The 19,111-nt window shown below is 44.2% G+C and overlaps 1 protein-coding gene across 1 annotated transcript in view; it reads left to right on the plus strand.

Annotated features, from left to right (window-relative positions):
- The window catches only part of SYN3 (synapsin III), a 191,884-nt gene extending 175,983 nt beyond the window's left edge, over positions 1-15,901 (plus strand). The window contains exons 10-14 of the mRNA XM_040559592.1: positions 1,508-1,610; positions 7,359-7,493; positions 12,214-12,298; positions 13,131-13,428; positions 14,981-15,901. Of these exons, the coding sequence (XP_040415526.1) occupies positions 1,508-1,610; positions 7,359-7,493; positions 12,214-12,298; positions 13,131-13,428; positions 14,981-15,113 (754 nt within the window). The 3' untranslated portion in view covers positions 15,114-15,901. The remainder of the gene's footprint in view (positions 1-1,507; positions 1,611-7,358; positions 7,494-12,213; positions 12,299-13,130; positions 13,429-14,980) is intronic.
- Positions 15,902-19,111: the final 3,210 nt, after the last annotated feature.

Consider the following 19,111-nt stretch of genomic DNA (forward strand, 5'->3'; position numbering starts at 1 on the left):
CAAATAATACTAAGCAAAATGACAGTAAAACTCTGCAAATGCTATCCCTGATGCACACGCATAAATATGCTCCTCTGTCCCATAGCACTGCTATTCCACCCGAGCAGCCCTGATGCCTCCCAGTGCTCACCTAGGGCCAGGTAGCTAACAGGGGCTCCGGCATGGGCAGCAATTCCCCGAGGCTGGCTGTCAAACCCAGATACCTAGAGATGTCCCTTAGGAAGATCTGTGATGGTGCTGGGTGTGGGAGCACAGCAGTGCATGAGGGCAGCTTGCAGGGCTTCCTGCCTGGTTCACAGGGTCTGCAGTTCTCCTCCTCCTTGTGCTAGTCAGTCCTCCTCAGGCTCCCCCTTTCTCACAGGGGCTGGTGTGAATGTGCTTGGTCTCCTCATTAGGAGCCATTTTCCTGCAAACATTGTGTTCGCACAAGTTGATCATTATATTGTCAAGCTATGGGGACTCTGGCTGGCTTCAAGGATGTAAACTTGTTCTTTGGCCAGAACAGCTCTTTTCCCAGTCCCTGCAGGGTCTGTAAAATGTCAGTGTTTTCAAAAGACTGTGGCCTTCCCTCCCTCCCCGCATCTTGTCACAGTCCTGCTTACAGATCTGCTGCTCTGAGATTATTTTTCTTATTGAAATGGTCGGGACTGCAGAGCAGCTGCACAGGAAATAAAACCAGGCCGCCTCGTTTCCTCCTCATTTCCACGGCGGGGGGATGCGGCCCCCTCATAACAGGCCCCTTGTCATTCTCTCTCCTCCTCTGACACCGTTACAGCTAAGTGGACACCTGTCAGACCTGGCCCCTGCTCATACCAGCTGATGGTCCCGTTCAGGGACAGAAAAAAGGGGTGGTAGCCTGTATCTCTCCCGCTGACCAGCAGTGCCTGGTCCCTGTGATGGGACCGCCTGGCTAGGAGCAACATCCAAGGGATCAGAGGGAGGAGGCTGTAAAAGGATGGCACTGAAAGAGTGAATTGTAAAAAGCAGGAGCCGCTAGGTCACACAGATCAGGGAGGGGGTGGCTACACCCTGCTAAATTCTGCACTCGCTTTCCCATCTTATTGCAGCCCCAATATCCTGGACATCTTATCAGGAGAAAAGCTGTCTGCATAATGGAGGGCTTTCAGGCAAAGCCAATACAAACGCTAAGGGGCCAACTCTTCTGGGAGATTAAATGAGCTAAATATTTATAGCTTGGCTAAATGACAACCGACTGGAGATCTGATGTAAATACCAAGGAGGGGAAGAAACATTTTAAGGTGGCTTTGAGGGCAGGATTGAAACGATCTGCACTAAAGAGAAACTTCAGGCAAGATTCTCTCTTTTGGTGTTTTCTTGTGGGTGTTTTTTGGTCCATCTCCTGTGCAAGAGATAGGGGCAAAGTATGTAAAGTATACAAAGTATGCCTTCGGAATCTCTTTGTGCTCCTCTGGGCAGCAGGATGGGTGACTGTGTTGGCGTAATACCCAAGACACTTAATCCTAGGCCATGCCTCTGGTTTCTGCAGGTACAGACTCTGGGCGGATGCCTGTGCGGAAATGTTTGGAGGTCTCGATATTTGTGCTGTCAAAGCTGTCCACAGCAAAGATGGAAAAGACTATATCATTGAGGTGAGAGCACGGGGAACCTGAAGGCAAGTCTCCTTCGGGAAGTGTGTCTGCATGCACACACGTTCCCTCAAAGTTCATATACACCAATGTGCTCTCTTACTCCTGTGTGCATGCTCCAGCAGTCACTGCTCCTGAATGTCCATCTGTTTCCTCCAAGCTGTGGCCCACTGATATGCAAGGGCCTTATTCAGAGTCGCAGGTAAACTGACAGACATACAGCAGGGCGTCAGAGTTATATTGCCCTCATTTCAGTGTGGACTGTGAAAAGAAATGGGAGAGCCACACACTGCTTGGCCACCCCAGCTTTCCAGCTGATGAGACCCCACAGTGTGGCAATTTACCAGCATGGGACAGATACGATTCTGCCTTCTTAGCGAGCACATAGCAGCCTGCAAGTGTTGCTGGCAGCATCCAAAGTTTGGCATGTCTCATTGCACCAGTGCCCCAGTACCATTCTGCCTAGGCTGAGCACCTGCAAAGGCAGCACACCTCTCATTGCTGCGAGTAGAGATTGGCAGAATCATGAACATGCCCAGATTCAGCCCAACCTGAATTCAGGTGCCACATGATGTTAGCATATTAGTCATATTAATGTCCCCCCATTACCCATTCAGACAAAAAAACAGTCATGTCCAGCAGGTGATTCAGTGCACTGAAAGTCTCAGTTTCTAAATGAACATGTCTTTCTCCAATCACTTTAAAGGGAACCCCAGTAACAAAACTCCTAGCCGCACCTTATTTAAGAGAGTAGAATAAATGGCAAGAGTGAAGCAAGAAGGCCCATAAACAGCAGGAACAATTTAATTTTAATTTTTTTAAAAAAGGTGAATTTGCTAAAATCTTTTGCTTGGACAACATTCACTATAATAGACCAGCAGGACAGACCAGTACAGATCTACTCCAGGCAGTGTGGGCTACAGACTTTTGTGCTCAGAGCCCCACTAATGAGACAACCTGTGGCTCTGAGAGCTAAGGTTCAGCACGTTCCTCACCAGGCCAGGAGGAAAAAGTAGGAACGTGGTGGATAGCACACTCAGGTCACCCAAGCGGGGCAGAGAAGGAAAAGCTGGCCAGAAAATCAAAGTGGAAACTTAAGAGACACTCTGGGGGAGAGAAAATCTGGCAAGTAAGCGTCTCTGTCACTATGTGATTCAAGGAGGCACAGCATCTGACCTGCTGTAAACTCCACCAACACAGGCCAGCCGAGGAAGATGAGCAGAGCCAGCCTACGGCTTCATGCAGGGGTGCTGACACACTGGAAAGCTATGTGTGGGAGAGCAGTCCCACCCGCTGAGGGTTGGGATGCTGATGAGAACCACATGAGCCCTCCAGTGACTGCACATTCCAGCATTATGTATCTACTCCCCGGGGAGCGGTGACCTGTCAAAGGCCATGTGATCCAAGCACGTTGCCAGCAACAAAACACTGGCGAGCCTCTGTCTTTTCTGCAGTGATGGGGCCACGGCTGATGGGTCTGCTCCTGTACGCAATTCATCAGCACCTAGAGGAGCATCCCCTAGAGCAGGCTGCCTCCCTGCTATGCGCTTTTATGTCTCTGTGCACATGTAGCTGAGAAAGGAAGAGCGAGAAAGCAGTCTTGCTAGAGTAAGGATGTTTGGACTGTGTCCATACATGGTCAGATGTGAGATGTGGTTTTCATATCCCTGCATCTATTCTTGCACATAAGCTTATGTACGTGCACACATGGGTAATTCTCTGCTTAAGGATTATATGCCTCTGTCAGGATATACGTCTGGTTTTTCACATCTGCCCCTGTCTGAGTGACTGCATGAAAAGCACGGCCATACGCTAACAGCCCTCACCAGGCTGCACGCAGAGGGAAATGCACACTAATACCCCCCTCTCTCCAAGGTAAAAAACAACGGATCTAATGTGATACAAATCAGAAGAAACACATCAGCCTCAGATGGGTCATGCTGAATTATGCCAGCGTAGAACCTAATTGAGTAGGTCTGGTGTACCAACATCGAGCAGGGATTCAGATGCCAGGCTGACGGACACTGACAGGAAAGGAATAGAGTAATGCAATACAAAGAGCAAAACAAAGCCAAACAGGCACCTTTTCTACTTTATGCAGATCGGAGAGAGATGTTGACAAGTAATTAATTGCCTCCAGCCTACTTCCTGGGGTACTTTTCTTGGTCTGAAACTGATCCTTTATTTTGCTTTTTTCTTTTGATACTGGGGGAAAAAAAGTTTTTGACTGTGCGACAGTTGTATTTTTCTTGGTGAGAAGGAACAGTATGCTGTGACATTTTACAAGAAAGCACACCTAAATGGACTGAACAAATAAGGAATCTGCACAATGCAATTGCAGGCAGTAATTAATTTTCACAGTGCAAAGCAGTTCTCTAGGAGAGAATTGCAGAAGTAGTGATGGGCAGTTCTATGAACTCCAATTTAGCACAGTGGTTTGTTGCAAACAAAATCGCATTTAAAAAGATGAGTTATCAGCACAGGACAAGAATAATCTTTCACTTATGGTGTTTGCTGCCATGTGAACTTCACCTTCTTTTCTTTTCCCATAGTAGATAACAGGACCTACTACCTTTCTGCCCCTCAAAGCACTAGCACACTTAAGCACCATGTTCATGGCTCGTATTCAAAGCTAAAATCTACTGATTTCATACTATTAAAACAGCTGTGAATTTGACGGCAAATGCTGGTTCTTCTTTTTCCTCTGCTATAAAGAACTTTGCCACTTTAAAAGAATATTCAGCATGAATATTCAGAAGGCCAGGTCCTCAAAATAGCACAAGTTAGGTACCGCTGTTAGCAGCCAGATTCTCAAAAGAGCTCAGCAGTGTGTATGGTTTAATAATCTCTCCCTTGGCCCTTTTTTCTTAATGTAGCCCTTTGCCACACCTCTTCTGTACTGATAAATATGGAGAAGGTGGGGAGCAAGTAAAATAATCCTTTTGATTTATTCTTCCTCCTGGATCAACTACCTGCCATGTAGTCAAGCTGTGTTACTAGACACACTCCCTGCTGCCCCGCGAGGAGCCCTGCCCATCCCCTCACCACTGCCTTATCAGTCCTTCGGATATGTCTAATCATCTGTGTCCTTCCTTCCTTCCCTAAAAAATCACCTAACACCCCGCTCCTGCACACCAGAGCATGGAATAACAAGCCCAGCCTTCAGGCTTCAGCGTCAGATCGGCGCAGGGGGTTTTCCAGAGTCTCTTCTTTGCCCTGCTGCTTTCCGCTCCCCCCCATACACCTTATCAGGCAACAGCAGCTGCCTCAGGAGCAGCTACTGACCTTGGGCTGCTACAAAGGCCGGGTCCACATGTGCCGACGTCCTCTTGTCTCACATGGCTGGTCTGTGATCTCCTCGGGAAGGGATGAGTGCAATCTACCTGTGATTCCTGTATTCCTTCCAGCACTAGCATTCATGGCTGCCCAGGTGCAGAGCAATTTGCGTTTCCCAGAGGACATGCAAGGTGACATCTCGTGCTCCTTTCCGCTTCAGTGGCAACCAGCTGTGTCATTTTGCTCAGTGAAATCACCGCCATTTTCAAAGGCCTTCCCTTACGCATGTGGTTGCTCAGTCCCATATTGGTGGTCTCCCACAACTCACACCCCTGCCAGGCCCTACACAGAAGTACTGATCCCTGGTGTGTCTTCACTGCCTCAGGCAAGACCTGCTCCAGGGTTCGTTCCCCCTGGTGCCTCTGTTTTATTAAACAGCATCAACTTCACAGAATCATTAGGGTTGGAAAAGACCTCCAAGATCATCTGGTCCAACCATCACCCTACTACCAATGTCACCCACTAAACCATGTCCCCAAGCACCACATCCAACCTTTCCTTGAACACCCCCAGGGACGGTGACTCCACCACATCCAACCTTTCCTTGAACACCCCCAGGGACGGTGACTCCACCACATCCAACCTTTCCTTGAACACCCCCAGGGACGGTGACTCCACCACATCCATGCGCAACCCCTTTCCCTTCTGCTCCAGCTACTGCTGCCACAGAAATAGGGAAAAGCAGTTCTTAAGGTGGGGAAACGAGGGTTTTTATCTGATTTGGGTGTTTTGAACCGAGCTGTATCCCAGGGAGGGTCAGGGAGCCGCCGAGCGAGGCTGGGCCTGTCAGCAGGGTAACGGCATCATCTAGTGGCCGGACACGTCCCTCGCACGGTGCATTGCAGGGAGCCAAAACCCCTTACCTCACACACGAACTGGAATTGCCAGATGAAGAATGGGGAATGCTTTTAAGGGGGGGGGTTAAGGGAGGGCGACCTGTGAAGGAAGCTGCCAGAGGGCCCCCAGGAGACCCTGTGTATGAGACGCAGAGGGGAACTGGCCATTCCCCACCACCCTGGCTTATCGCTGACACCTCTGCAGAACATCTTTCCCTATCTCCTAATTTTTTTACAGACAGTGGACAGAGGAATGAAAAGCCACTTGGTGCATTTAGCTGAGCACTTCCATCTGTTTTTCTAACCTCCTTCATTCACACCCTAGGTCAAGTAGCCATGGATGTAGGTGCCAACTCACTCTTCACGCGAACTCCCAGTTAAAACTTCCTAGGTGGCTTCTCCAGTGTTTGTGTGAGACACCTATAGAAATGAACCCAAATGAATAGTTATTCTACAAGAACAGACTAGAATACAAACTTGGTGAACTCACCTCACTGATTTCCTCTACCTCTAAATAAAATGTACGAAACTTTCCATTTCACTCAAATAGTGGACTCTCGCAGCCTTGCCAGGGCGGAGCGCACTTCCAATTGTTATCTGAGCGTGAGTCAGTGCCTTTCTTGAGCAATGCAATCTTTAACTCTGCATTTCAAGGGTTTTTAATGTTTGGTTTAAAAATCAAAGCAAAATAAAATAAACTCTTCCAACCCTGTTATTTTGGTACAATTATATTTACTCCAGCTGAATCTTAACTCCATCATAGCACAGTTCTTCCTGTGGGATTCTGTTGTTTGTGAAGCACTTGATTTATCATGAACTGCTGAAAATGATGTTTAGAGCTGCTACACAGCTGAGGATCTGCTATGCTTTCCTTATTATTGTTGTTGCCAAAACATTTCTTACCTCAAAGACCCTTTGACAGCTCTCTTTCCCCCATCTCCACAGTCTTGCTTCCCAACTTTCTCCAGCAGTTGTGGTACGTGTTGGAAAACAGTCATATTACAGTAATATCAAGAAGACAAGCAGAGAATAAGTTTACTTTTCCGCATTGGGTGCTGTTGTTTTGGTGACATCCTATTCATTATGCATCTGTGGTGTTTATTTCCCCTCTCAGGGTGCAGTGCTCTGTGTTGATTAATCCCAAATGTTTCCTGGTTTCCTCCAGTCCCTGCTGCTTTCATCCCCTCAGACTTCAGTACATTTTGTTTCCATCCTCCTGTGTCTGCCTGTGTCCCTTTCTGCTGCAGTGTCATCCCAAAATGCTGTAGCACAATGCCAGAGAGACCCCATCCACGAAAGGCATCTCCTCAGGAAGAAGCAAGTTTGTGTTTGCTTGATTTAGAAAACCTTCAGCCACCAGAAGCCTTGGGTTGGCTTCCAAGTTGTAAATAGAAGATGGGGAGTGGAGGAAGCACATGTTGTTTCCAAAAAAAATCTAAGTGAAATCCCACCCTAGCATGTTTCAGCATGGAGGGGACTTAGGACTAGACAAAGCAGGTTAGCGTGAAAGGTGAGTTGAAACAAGCATCTGCCACCAGTAAACCTCTTTATTAACTGCTGTTTTTCTTTCTTGTGGCAGGTGATGGACAGCTCGATGCCCCTGATTGGGGAGCATGTGGAAGAGGACAGACAGCTTATAGCCGATCTGGTTGTTTCCAAAATGACTCAGCTTGTCACCACTGCTGGATCTACCCCATCACCGCTGAGGCCTTGGGTATGACAGAATATAGACCTTTTGGCCAAGCTGTTTTCCTGAATTCTTTTTCTCTCTCGTCTCCCTGTAAATGTCAGGCAGTCAGACATCCCACAGAGATGAACAGTCCCATACCAGAGTGTATTAGATAGATTGACTCCTGCTCTTCCAGAGAAGTCTCTTGCAGACCTTTGCAGTGGGTGCCCTAAGAAACAGCTCGGTTTCCTGCCTTCTCCTTCAATGTAACTGTGGTATTGCATGGGTAGTGTGGGCCACACACCTAGGCATTCTGCCTTGCTAAATCAAATCCTATTTTAGATTCATATTGCAGACAGCATTTCTAGAGGTGCTTGTAAATCCCAGCTTCACCTCCGTTTAACATCAGTCCTCAGGATAGGTTTCATTCTGGTTTTTGCATCTCTGGTGAAAATCTGTGCTTCCCAAAGAGGAGAGTGGGAATTTCCACCAAGACTTGTTTCATTTCTCAATACAGCCTTGCTTCTTTGGAGATGCCCTTTACCCACTTTATCAGTAGGAGGCCTGACTACTGCTGAATTCCTATAACAACCTGTCATTTTTCCATTTAAGCTGACCCCTTCGCACTCCTCATGGCACATTCATTCCCAGACTGTATGCGCTATTACCTCTTTCAGTGTCTAGCAGGGAGGCAAGCAGGAAAGGTTGAGGACAACAGAAATCTGTACAAAAGAAAGGACAGAAGAGTAATCAGGCTGAGTGATAATACTGACTGCAACACACTGGAAAGGTTTCCATTTCCACTCGAGATAAAGTGAGAGGAAGGACTCTGTGGCTCTCTGCCTCTGTTTTATGACAGCCTACTCCCTGCTAAACCAGGTCCCCAGCATGCAGTGCCTTCGGAGTAAATCCAAGACAAACTTTAGCTAGAGTGAGGGGAACCTTTAATAGACACTAAAAATGCTTTGGGACAGCGAAAGTCATACAGAATGGATAGGATTTACTCTGGCCAAAGTGAAATCAACAACTGACCTCTGAAATAACCAAGATAAAGAGTGTATAAACTAAGAGCAAAGGGGAAGCCTGCAGAAACTGAGAAGAACATGGACAGATGCATATGTTGTCTATATCTGTAATAAAGACATACAGGACTGGAATGGATTGCAACAGAACTAAAACAGTCAAAGGAGAACAAAACAAATGGTCTTGGAAGCATAAGATGTCAAATAGAAGATTTAAATGAGAAAAGGTTTCTCAACAAGGACACAAATATCTGTATTCAAAATCAAGAAAATTAAACCCACAACTGTGTTAACTAAAGTGTTTTACGATAGAGAAAGACCTTGGTACAGCAAACATTGGAGAAACTGCACAAGCTACAATTGCTACTGTAATGCTGTAACACGTAGTTATAGAACTACAGATGAAAACTTCCACAGAAACAAGAAAAATAACAATTCTGAATATGAAGGCAGCAGTATTGAATACACAGAAATATGAGCCTTTGGCTATCCTACGGGAATGCATAGAATAACTATGCATATTATTGTGGCTATCTCTGTAAGTTTCTGGATAAGAAAAACTGAGAAATTAAGAAATTGAGTGCACAGTCTTGACAGAAATGGAAGAAGCAACAAGTCATAATAAAATGAGATACAGCTATCAAGTAAGTCAAATAACACAGTGGGACAGTAAGTCAAAGAGAGTTTTGCATCTTTTTAGGTGACTGCTTCTGGGAACTGTGAAATCCAAGTGTAATAGGAAACAACAGCTTGACCTAGCCTTCTGAAACACCCAGGTACAACTTCAGAAAGGGAACAAGTAGTACTAGGTTTGCTTTCCTTGGAACAGTATCAAAAAGTCATCATATAGCACAAGCAGTTAGGAAATGTGCTTTTAGTAAGATGAGAAAATTATTCAAAAGCTCCCTAGTATTAGAAGTCAAGCTTTATGGATGCTATTTAAGAGAACATTGTTTTCCCGAATGCATATATACATTTCTGATCTGCTCCTAAACGAGAAATGCAAGAAATAAACTTCTAGGGTTAAGTTGCAAAGTGAAAGAAGACATTCAAGACAAACAGAAAAAAATCTTCCAAATTTGGAAATCTGACATTTTAAAAGACGTTTATGCACACAAATCGTTTATGCATACAATCACACAAGTAATAAAAGGAAACTTAAAAAGGATAGAATTTTATTTTAAAGATCAGATAGAGGGAAGAGTGAAACAAATTCTCTGAGTTCAGCAGAAGACAGAACCTCACCAAAGCATTGGTGAGCTCTATGGATCATCCAATATTAAGGGAGAAAGGGAAGACAACAGAGACAGTGATGGGACTCCAGTGAATTTAACTGCTGAAAATGGAGAACTTCTTAAATCATACATAGATTTTCCCAGTCAGGCATGCAGGGCAGAGAGCAAAAGCAGTGATTAAATTGGTGATAGCTGACATTTTTAAAAATTATTAAGCCCCCAGACCCAGCTGGCTACATCCAATGACGTGAATTTAGGAAGTGACTCAGCTGCCAAGAAAAAAAGTGCAATTTCATTAGAAACAGTTATTGCTCCAGAGGATTGGTGTATAACAAATACAAAATTTGTGTTTAAAAAGGCTATAAATTTGTGTTTAAAAAGGCTATAAGACTAACGTAGCAAAATGTACGTAAGGAAGTCGTGGACCTTACAAATGATCTCAACAATTAATTTAAATAATAATACAGAAGACTAATAAACCAACAGAGCCATGGCTTAAGAGCATCCACCACAATTTTTTTTCAAAGAAAAATGTCCCATTAATCTTCCTTTCAATTCTTTGTCCATCAACTCTTTGAGAATTTGTTCATAAAGTGGTAGACAGCAGGCAATCAACCAAAATAATGTAGCTAGACTGTCACAAAGCCTCAGGGAAGGTAGCAGACAAGAGCTATTAAAAAAGCAAGCAGAGAGGGTCTAGAAGGCAAAGTTTCATTGTGAAGCAGATGCCTCAGATGAAGACACAGATATGACAGATGTTAAATCTTGCAAACAGTCAAGGACATTGGGTGGCCATCACTCCTGCAACTCTCCACCTCAAAATCGTATTGCCTTCATCTTTGAGAAGCCTTGGGTTGGCTGTGGGCAGAGGCAACAGAGGTCAATATGAGATCTTATTCCCTTTCTTTGGCTGATCTAATCAGGATATTTCCAGTGTATTTCCTGCAACACCAAGGCAACATTTTAGTGTCCCAAGCTATGTAGGACTAGAAGCTATGGAATGGAAAATTCCTAGGTTTTCCTCCCGATCCGTTTAGCTTGTCAGAGATACATCATGTACAAGATTCGCTGACAACATCATCGCATTTATGTTAGTCAGTTGAAACTCATTTCAGTGCTTCCAGCTATGAAACATTTCTTCCCATTTCCAGAATCATTTAGCTCATTCTCCTGACCTTCCAGGAGCTTCAACAACCCCTTTATCATTGTGTTCTCCATATAAATAATCCAGCACATACCAGTCTATCTGTCTCCAACTTCCCTTGCTCTTTCATAAACAATTTTGTGCAATAGGCTTACTCAGACTTCTGTTAACCTTGGACAAGCCCTCTGTGCAACAATTCTGTTTTGCTTAATCTGCTTATTAAAATATCTGTCAGAAAGAGTAAACAGTGAGAGAGAATAAAGTGCAGATGGCACCAACTTATTTGGGTTAGTCAGGACCAGGGATGTCAGCGAAGAACTTCTGAGAGAGCTATGTATGTTAAGTCACCACAACAGCAAACTGTACCGAAGACTGAAAAGTAAGCTAAACTGGGGTAGAGAGAGGGAGAACATAAACTGTATATATACCTTGTAAGTCCTGCTAACCGTTCCTCTTAAGAAAGACATTGCTGCAAACAGACTAATGAAAACCATTGCTCAGCCTATGGTTGTGTTGACAAGGGAGAAGCAGGGAATTTGGATGCACAAGGAATGAGTTGGTGATGTATACAGAGAAACCAAGATACTGCTTCATCTGGAATAACATAAGCAGACCCGCTTTGGGCAGCTGCAGAAAGGATCACAAGGCCAGGAAAGAGAAGTGGGTGATGAAAATGATTAGGAGCCTGGAAACATTCCCATGGAGGGACCACAGGGATTCAACCTGTTGGTTTTAGAAAGGACATGAATGGGAGTGAGGGCAGTAAAACTCTGCAAAATAATGAATGGCCTAGCAAAGGTAGGTTGTGAGAACTATTCTCAAACTCAAAGTAATGGAGTTAAGAAGTGGGGAAGGTTGTAAGATTGAAATGGTCTGAGTGACAATATTAAAAAAAATATCTGGAACTGTTGCAAAGATTTTGTGGAGCAGATCATAAACTTTATGTTCCAGGGTTTGAGCTGGTCCTTACTTAAGAGCAATCAAGATGAAACCCCTCAGGGTAAAAAGATGATTACTCCATAGACATTTCCACGGTTCATCCCTCCTTCCTTTGGAACATCTGGTGCTGGCAACTGTCCAAAATGGGAGATGGGACTAAGAGATCCCTTGGGCCTGATAAATTTGGCAATCCCTGATTACCTAAAAAACATTATGAACTGTAACTTCACCGTTATTCCCTGTGAACAAACAATTTATATGCTCCTTATTACTTAGCTCTCAATTTCAGTCCCTTGAAAATTTACCAGCCAGATGCTCTGTGTGTGTATTTAAGGAACACTTCAGGACTCCACTTCTCCTATATTACTTCTGGGCTTCTCTTTGGGGACTCTGTATTAACAGGAATGGCTTTTTTTTTCCTCTAGCCTCCACAAGCTCAGCCTCAGTCAGTGAAAACTCAGCCTGGACCTCAGCTCGCACAACTGTCTCAGCCGCGGCCTCCTCCACAAGGTACAGTTGTTTGGGACCCATGACAGCATGGACTGTGAGACATCAGTTTGCTTTCTAAATAAACACTCTCAGGATAAAGGTTTCGGTCATAGTCCCAATTCACTGATAAGCAGGAAGCAAATTCAGTGTACTTTTAAAGCAGCTACTGTAAAATTCCATATCAGCTCCGAAAGTGGGCTGAAAATTCAATACAGATCCAGTTGATAACTCTGTTAGGACTTGGCTCAGCAAAGAAAGGCCACTTGAAATGGCACTGGAGCAGGATTTGGGGCACAGAGCGTATTTGTGTTTGCACAGAGCTGTAGTGGCAACAACTATTAAGAAGGGACAGCAAGATTTGAGGGTCTGCTACCAATATTGCTAAAGTCACCTGCTGATAATGCTGGAACAGATGCTCAGATACTAGTAGGGCGCACAGTTTTTTTACATCAAATTGCTTTTCTCATGAAGGGACTGTTGACCCAAACCTGCAGATTCAGCTTTCATTTCCTTTAGAGCTGGTATTCCAGTGACTCTTCTTTCTAAATGCAGGAAGCACTTGACAAGAATAAGAAGTATTAGTTACATGGAAAAGTACAGCACATTGAAATGACTTCCTTTGGGGGGAGCGGCAGGGCTTCTTTGAAGAGGCAGAGAAATGGACCAAAAAAACTCCAGAGACATGGGCATGACACCAGTGTTAAGACTTATAAAAGAGGATTTCCCTTATCTTTTTGCATAAAAGTAGTCTGAATAGTCTCTCCCTTTAGCAAAACTGACTCCTCCATATAGATACTCGCTTGTTTTCCACAACGTGACCTTCCTCATGCTTATATGCACATGTCCCTTTCAGGTGGGCCACGCCAGCCTCCGGCGTCTCAGCCTCCACGGACAAACGCACCTCCACAGCAACGGCTCTCTCCTCAAGGACAGCAGCCCCAGAGTCCCCTGTCCACTTCACCTCAGCAGCAAAGGTCACCTGGATCTCCACAGCAAGTCCGATCAGCAACTGGGTCCTCTCCAGTCCAGGCTTCCAAGGCAGGCGTGTTCCCACCACAGCAGCCCAGACCCCCTGCTCAAGGCCGGGCTCCTAGCCAGCCAAGCCCCACTGAAACGTCCAAGCAACAAGCCAACCCACACCCGCATCTGAAGTAGGTGCTCAGTTAATTGTCTGTATTATCACTATTATCTGTATATCACTATTATCTGTAGATAGTAGAATAAGTCTATCAAAAAAAGTATCCTAAGCTGGCATGAAGAATTTATCGCCTGTTGTCAGGCAGCAGTCCCCAGGGACAAAGGCCTGGACAGGTGTGAGTGACTTCAGAGGTACAAGTGCCTGGGCACAACTCAGGCCACCATTGAACTGTTGTCAGGAAGAACGAATTGTAGGTTACATCTCGAAGATTTCACATTCTTCCTCTTGTTTATGTGCACATTGTTAAATATGTGCTCTACCCCAGTCGTGTCAAAGCAGCTACTTCCTTCTCAGCAGGGTATATAATCCTTATCCTTACAGACTGTAAGCAGCACATTATTGACCAGAAAGCTTGACAAGAGTAATTCCTTCACTACTCTTTGGATGCAGGAGCCACACAAGGTTCTTTACTGGGCAATTTTTTGCAATTGCTAGCAAAGGGGGTGGGGAGGGCGCAAGTGGCACTACTCACATACATAGAAGTCTAGATGGTGACTATATGTTTAAGCGCTCTGCTGGAACAGAACACACCGCTGAATTGTTGTGCAGTAGCCACCGTTGGTGAAGTATATCTGGCTGGCACCATGGCCGAGAAGCTTGGCGATAAAATGTTTGATGTTGACAAAGCTGGCACAAGGTCAAATTGGCAAGAACAGGCCAGAGCAAAAATATAAGCTAGAAATGGTAAGACAGCTTCTAGACAGAGCAGAGGAGTGACGTTCCGGAATGTGCTTTCAGTGATAATGTCAACAATTAGCAAGGCAAACTAAGAGCAATGGACTTACAGATCAAAATGTTAGCGCTAAGGATGCCATCTCCACACAATACGTATTTCATGAACGTTAATTCAGATTCTGGTCTTGTGCTGAATTCCGATTACTGACAAGGAGAAACCACACTCAGTGACAAAGCATGGTAGTGGGGAAAATTGGGAGATCTATTTGAAAAGTACAGTCCTGATCTGAACTAAAACGCTAGAGAGTATACACCCAGCAGGAGCACTGAGGCCAACCAAAAGACCTGCATAACACAGCTGATAGTCAGAGCAGACGTGCCAGGGAGGACAGGCAACAGCACACATTGCAGGGGACATGGCTACCACTTTGTCCAACACCTTGTGCTCTACATTTGAAATCAAAGGATCGCCATGCATGGTGTGGCTGATTAAAGGTGATCCTCAGTAGGAATCCATTATTTTGTATTAACAGTGAAATGACTTCAATGTTTGTCACAACAGTAGCACCAAGAATTGCAATTGCATATTTTTAATCATATGCCTTCATAAACAGTTACTAGTATGGACTGGACTATTAGATTAGATCCACTTGCCCATCCCTCATTCCTCCTATACCCCCCAAATCCTGGATGTCTTAACATATGGAGGTTCTCTTTGCTTACTTTTTTCCTTGAATGTAATTGTGACAGAGCACAAAGCATCAGTAACCGGCTTTGAATAACTACCTTCTCCTGCTGAGTCTCAGTGTCAACTCTGTTTTCCATTTCAGCAAGTCGCAGTCCCTGACAAACACCTTCAGCGTATCTGAATCATCTCAGCGGGGAAACCCCAACGAAGATGAAGCAAAAGCTGAGACCATCCGCAACCTGAGGAAATCATTTGCTAGCCTGTTTTCTGATTAACAACCCTGCAGCTGGATCTGTGCTTTGGTCAGCCTTTACTCTTCATATACCCAATGTCATCCTGGAATATACTCAGTGGCACCCAGCAATTTACAGCTAATACCTGGGTAAAAGGAATTTAGAAAACAACAGTTGTTTTAATACAAAGAAAATATTCTAATAACGGCCTGAAAAGTGACTGTATAAAAGTGGCACTATTTCATTGTTTTTTGTGCATAATCAGAATCATGTATGTTCAAATGACTGAGTTGTAAATCAAATTTTACTCCTGCTAACCCCTGTGTAGTCAACAGTTATTACAGTGCAAACTAGATTTTAATGTAGTCCATGCAATTGCTAACTTCCAATTACAGAATCCTTGTTGAGGCTAAGATAAAAGAAAACACAGGCTTATTTCAGAAACAGATGTGCAAAGACAGAAGCACATATCACATATCATTGACTGATAAAGTGAGCATGCCTGAGCATGGAAACACAGTGAACCATGGAACTTCATGATACCAACTTTACTAAAAGTCAGTTTTCCGAGAAAAATTACACATTCAAGTTAAATACAGTACCAGACATCGGTAAACACCGAAGATCACATGAGCAGGTCATCCAGATGAACTGCTGGTTTGTTCCAGATCACTCTGCTCATAGCAGTTAAAACGTCTGTTTCATGCCTTGCATTTAAGTCCCCAGCACGTGATTCCTGAGTTCTGAGAGAAAAACGTCATGTTCTAACCCTGTAGCCTTAGCTCAAAAATAACCTGAGAAATGGGCCTTCCACAAGAAAAAATCGGGGGGAAAAAAACACTTCTTTCCCTGCCCTTGGAAACACTCTAGAGCTCATATCCACAGTTCACACAAATTTCAGACAAAACCCAGCTAACTCCAAGCACTTTGGTGACTTGGTCACATCTGGCTAAGGGTATCCCCCAGGAACACGGTTAATTAATAGCAGAGCTGATGAAGTGCACACACTTGTGTGCTGAGTGTTCCATAATACAGATTGGACAGAGAGATGGAGTGAAATCCTGTCTTGCTCCTCGAACTCCCATTGACTGGGGCGAGTGCAAAATGAATCAAGGTGACAGACCTGTGATAGAACAGGAAAACTGTCATTTCGAAATAAGATGAGCTGGGCTCCATCCAGAGACACCAAGCAATGGGAAGGCACGTAAGCAATTGCCCCAAGCAGGTAACAATCTTCCAGAGAAGACAGAGAGAGATCTTTGCTGGCTGTGGTTTTCCTCAAGTTTTGTCAAGAACTTGAGTCACAAATCATGCATGCAGCTTGAAGGCCAGACTTCTGGCTTTATGCTTTCCTTTGCAACTTCACATCAGTTGCTCTTAGGAATACCAAGGGAGGAAGGGAGGTCAGTAAGCTAAAAATGTTCGAGTCAATGGCACAGATTTTTGCTATCACTTGAAGAGAGAGGTCCTCAAGTCAGCAAAAACAACAGCAATAGTTGCCATTTTGGATCTCATGATTCACTGGTGGGAATGAAGCCAAACAAACTATTCCTTCCTGCACAGCACCTGTAACGAACATCTAGATCCAATGCAGTCACCTGGACCTAGCACGACCAACCTCTGAGCAGGCCTGTACATATGTAATAGCTTTTGTGACCTGTGCACTTTCAGGCAAGTAACTGCATAGCTTTTCCAGCTTGGAAGGCTCTCGAGAGACTCATCTGGACCAATAATTTATACCTCACATTTCGAATTAAAGAATCACCCTATCCCCTAATGATTTATCTTTTTTTTTTTTCAGCTCTACATTGTCCTTCTAGGTTTGCTAAGCAGTTTACAATGTTGCATCATTAATACATGTCATTGCCTGAGAAAGAAAACAGACCCTGCTGTTCTGCAGTCTCCAGGAGCAATAAAAGAGTGACAAATGACCTTGAGCAAACACTGTCCCACTAGCAAGAACAATAGCAGATTAACAGGCTCCACTATATGGAGAAGAGGTAACACAACCCTGGTGGGAGAGGATTTCCTTCTGTAACGCTTCCCTCAGCATAGCTTATGCCTTTCCCTACTACACAGTCACCAGAGACGCAAAGACAGATAGAGAAGTTTACTGCCAGAATCCTCAACCGTTCTATCAAATCTTTTTACGTGTCTCTTACCAATACAGCCTATACAAAAATGAAGTGACTACTGACTAGTAAGGCACGGCCCCTTAAAATGACCCCAGTTACTCACTGAAACCACAGCAGTGGAATCATTTGCTGGTGCTGCACTTGAACACAGCAGGGCTGTCCTGCAGCTGACCACTGCAACAGGATAGCAATGTGGTTTGATGCCCAGCTGCAATCTCAGACCTGCCTGCAGCTCCCAACTGTCATCTTTCAAGGGACAAGCAAACAGGCTGGGATCTCCCCTCCTCCTAGCTCCAGCTTGCAGACATGAGTAAAAGCAACAGGTAGTATCAGCTTATCCTGCCTATTCCTACAGTTCCTAAAAAGCATTTTCAGTTCTGTCCACAAGAGTGCTTAATGAACATACTGAGCTGATGTCCTGAGTTAAAATGATGAAACTCTGTACTGTGCCTTATAAATGTTCTAACAGTACACTTCAAACTACAAACTAGATATTGTGGCTAACAGATGATTCACAAACACACCATTGTATGTTCAGGTTATCACTTCCGATGCAGGGTTTCTATTCCAAAATCCCTACAACCTAATAAAGCAACAGAGAGAGGAAATGCAAGGATTATATCCTCCATTTTATGAGTCGTGAACTAAGGTACACCCAGCTATTCAGGTACCTAAATATAACAGCTGGAGTTAAGTACAGTTAAAAAGGCAAGATAGAAGTTGGTGAATAGAAGTTACATTTAAATCACAGGACAGACATGCCCCACAGCATGCCTTGGGGTCTTTCTCACAGCTGTGAAAACTGAACACCTGGTCAGAGCACACTGGGTCTCCCTCTTGTCCTGCATGCTTTAATTTTCTTCACATGGAAGCCAGGAAACATGAATAGATGTGTGTGTTTGGATTCAGCCCAAGAAGCTGGGACACAGCTAAGACACCCACTCATATCCACCACCTGGAAAATGATTTTAGATTTTGCTGTTTAGATACATACCAAGAAACATCTTGACCTTCTTGTAATATCTAGGTGTGGTATTTCAAGAGGAATGTAACTCACGTTCTCATGCAATTAAACATCTTGTATAAAGCTAGGGCTCAGAATAGCAGTCCTGCTCCAGTAACTGCAGCTGTACCTTCTTCTCTTTCACTGATCACAGACAGGTACATAGGACCTTATACCTTGCATATACCCTTTTTTTTTTTTAATACATTTGTCTTAAGTTTCAGGACGAAGGTAAAACAATAAATAGAGAAAAAAATAATAGTTTCCAACTTCCAAATGAATTTTAGTAGCAACCATACAGCACTGGATACAGATGAACAGTACAGGTAAGAAATGGGGGCCACCTTAAGGCACTTCACCTTTTGTGGCATCTCTTCTGTACTTTGCAAACAGCAATGACACATACACCTGTCTTAGAACCTGCCAAATAACAAAAATAAGTAGCCGGTTTTCACATATTTCCTGTATTCTTCTCATTTTATACTGTTGGTCCTGAGATATTCACATAGTATTTCATGTACTGCTTTATGAATTAAGGGAACTCAACAGTTCAGGCTAAGTCAGATTCCTTTCTCTTTGGCTCACGATATCTTCACTACAGTGTGAAGGAACAAAGAAGAAAAGGAAGGAGTATCTTCAGGTCACTCATTGGCATATCTGTAATAATGTTGAGTTCATTTCTTCACAAACAAACGTCCAAATGACAAAATCCAGGATAAACAGAACCTGTGGCATAAGCCTGGGAGACAAATGACCAGGTTGTCTTCGTGGCAGAGGGCTGAACTCCACAGCAGCAAGAAGCATGCCCGCAGAGTGAGCAATGTGGATATCATCAAGGCATTAGTAACGAGTACCTTTGGTACCACAACATTAATCTATCACACACAAAGATCATTGTTCCC

The sequence above is a fragment of the Cygnus olor genome, chromosome 1 (assembly GCF_009769625.2).
Source record: "Cygnus olor isolate bCygOlo1 chromosome 1, bCygOlo1.pri.v2, whole genome shotgun sequence".
Classification (NCBI taxonomy): domain Eukaryota; kingdom Metazoa; phylum Chordata; class Aves; order Anseriformes; family Anatidae; genus Cygnus; species Cygnus olor.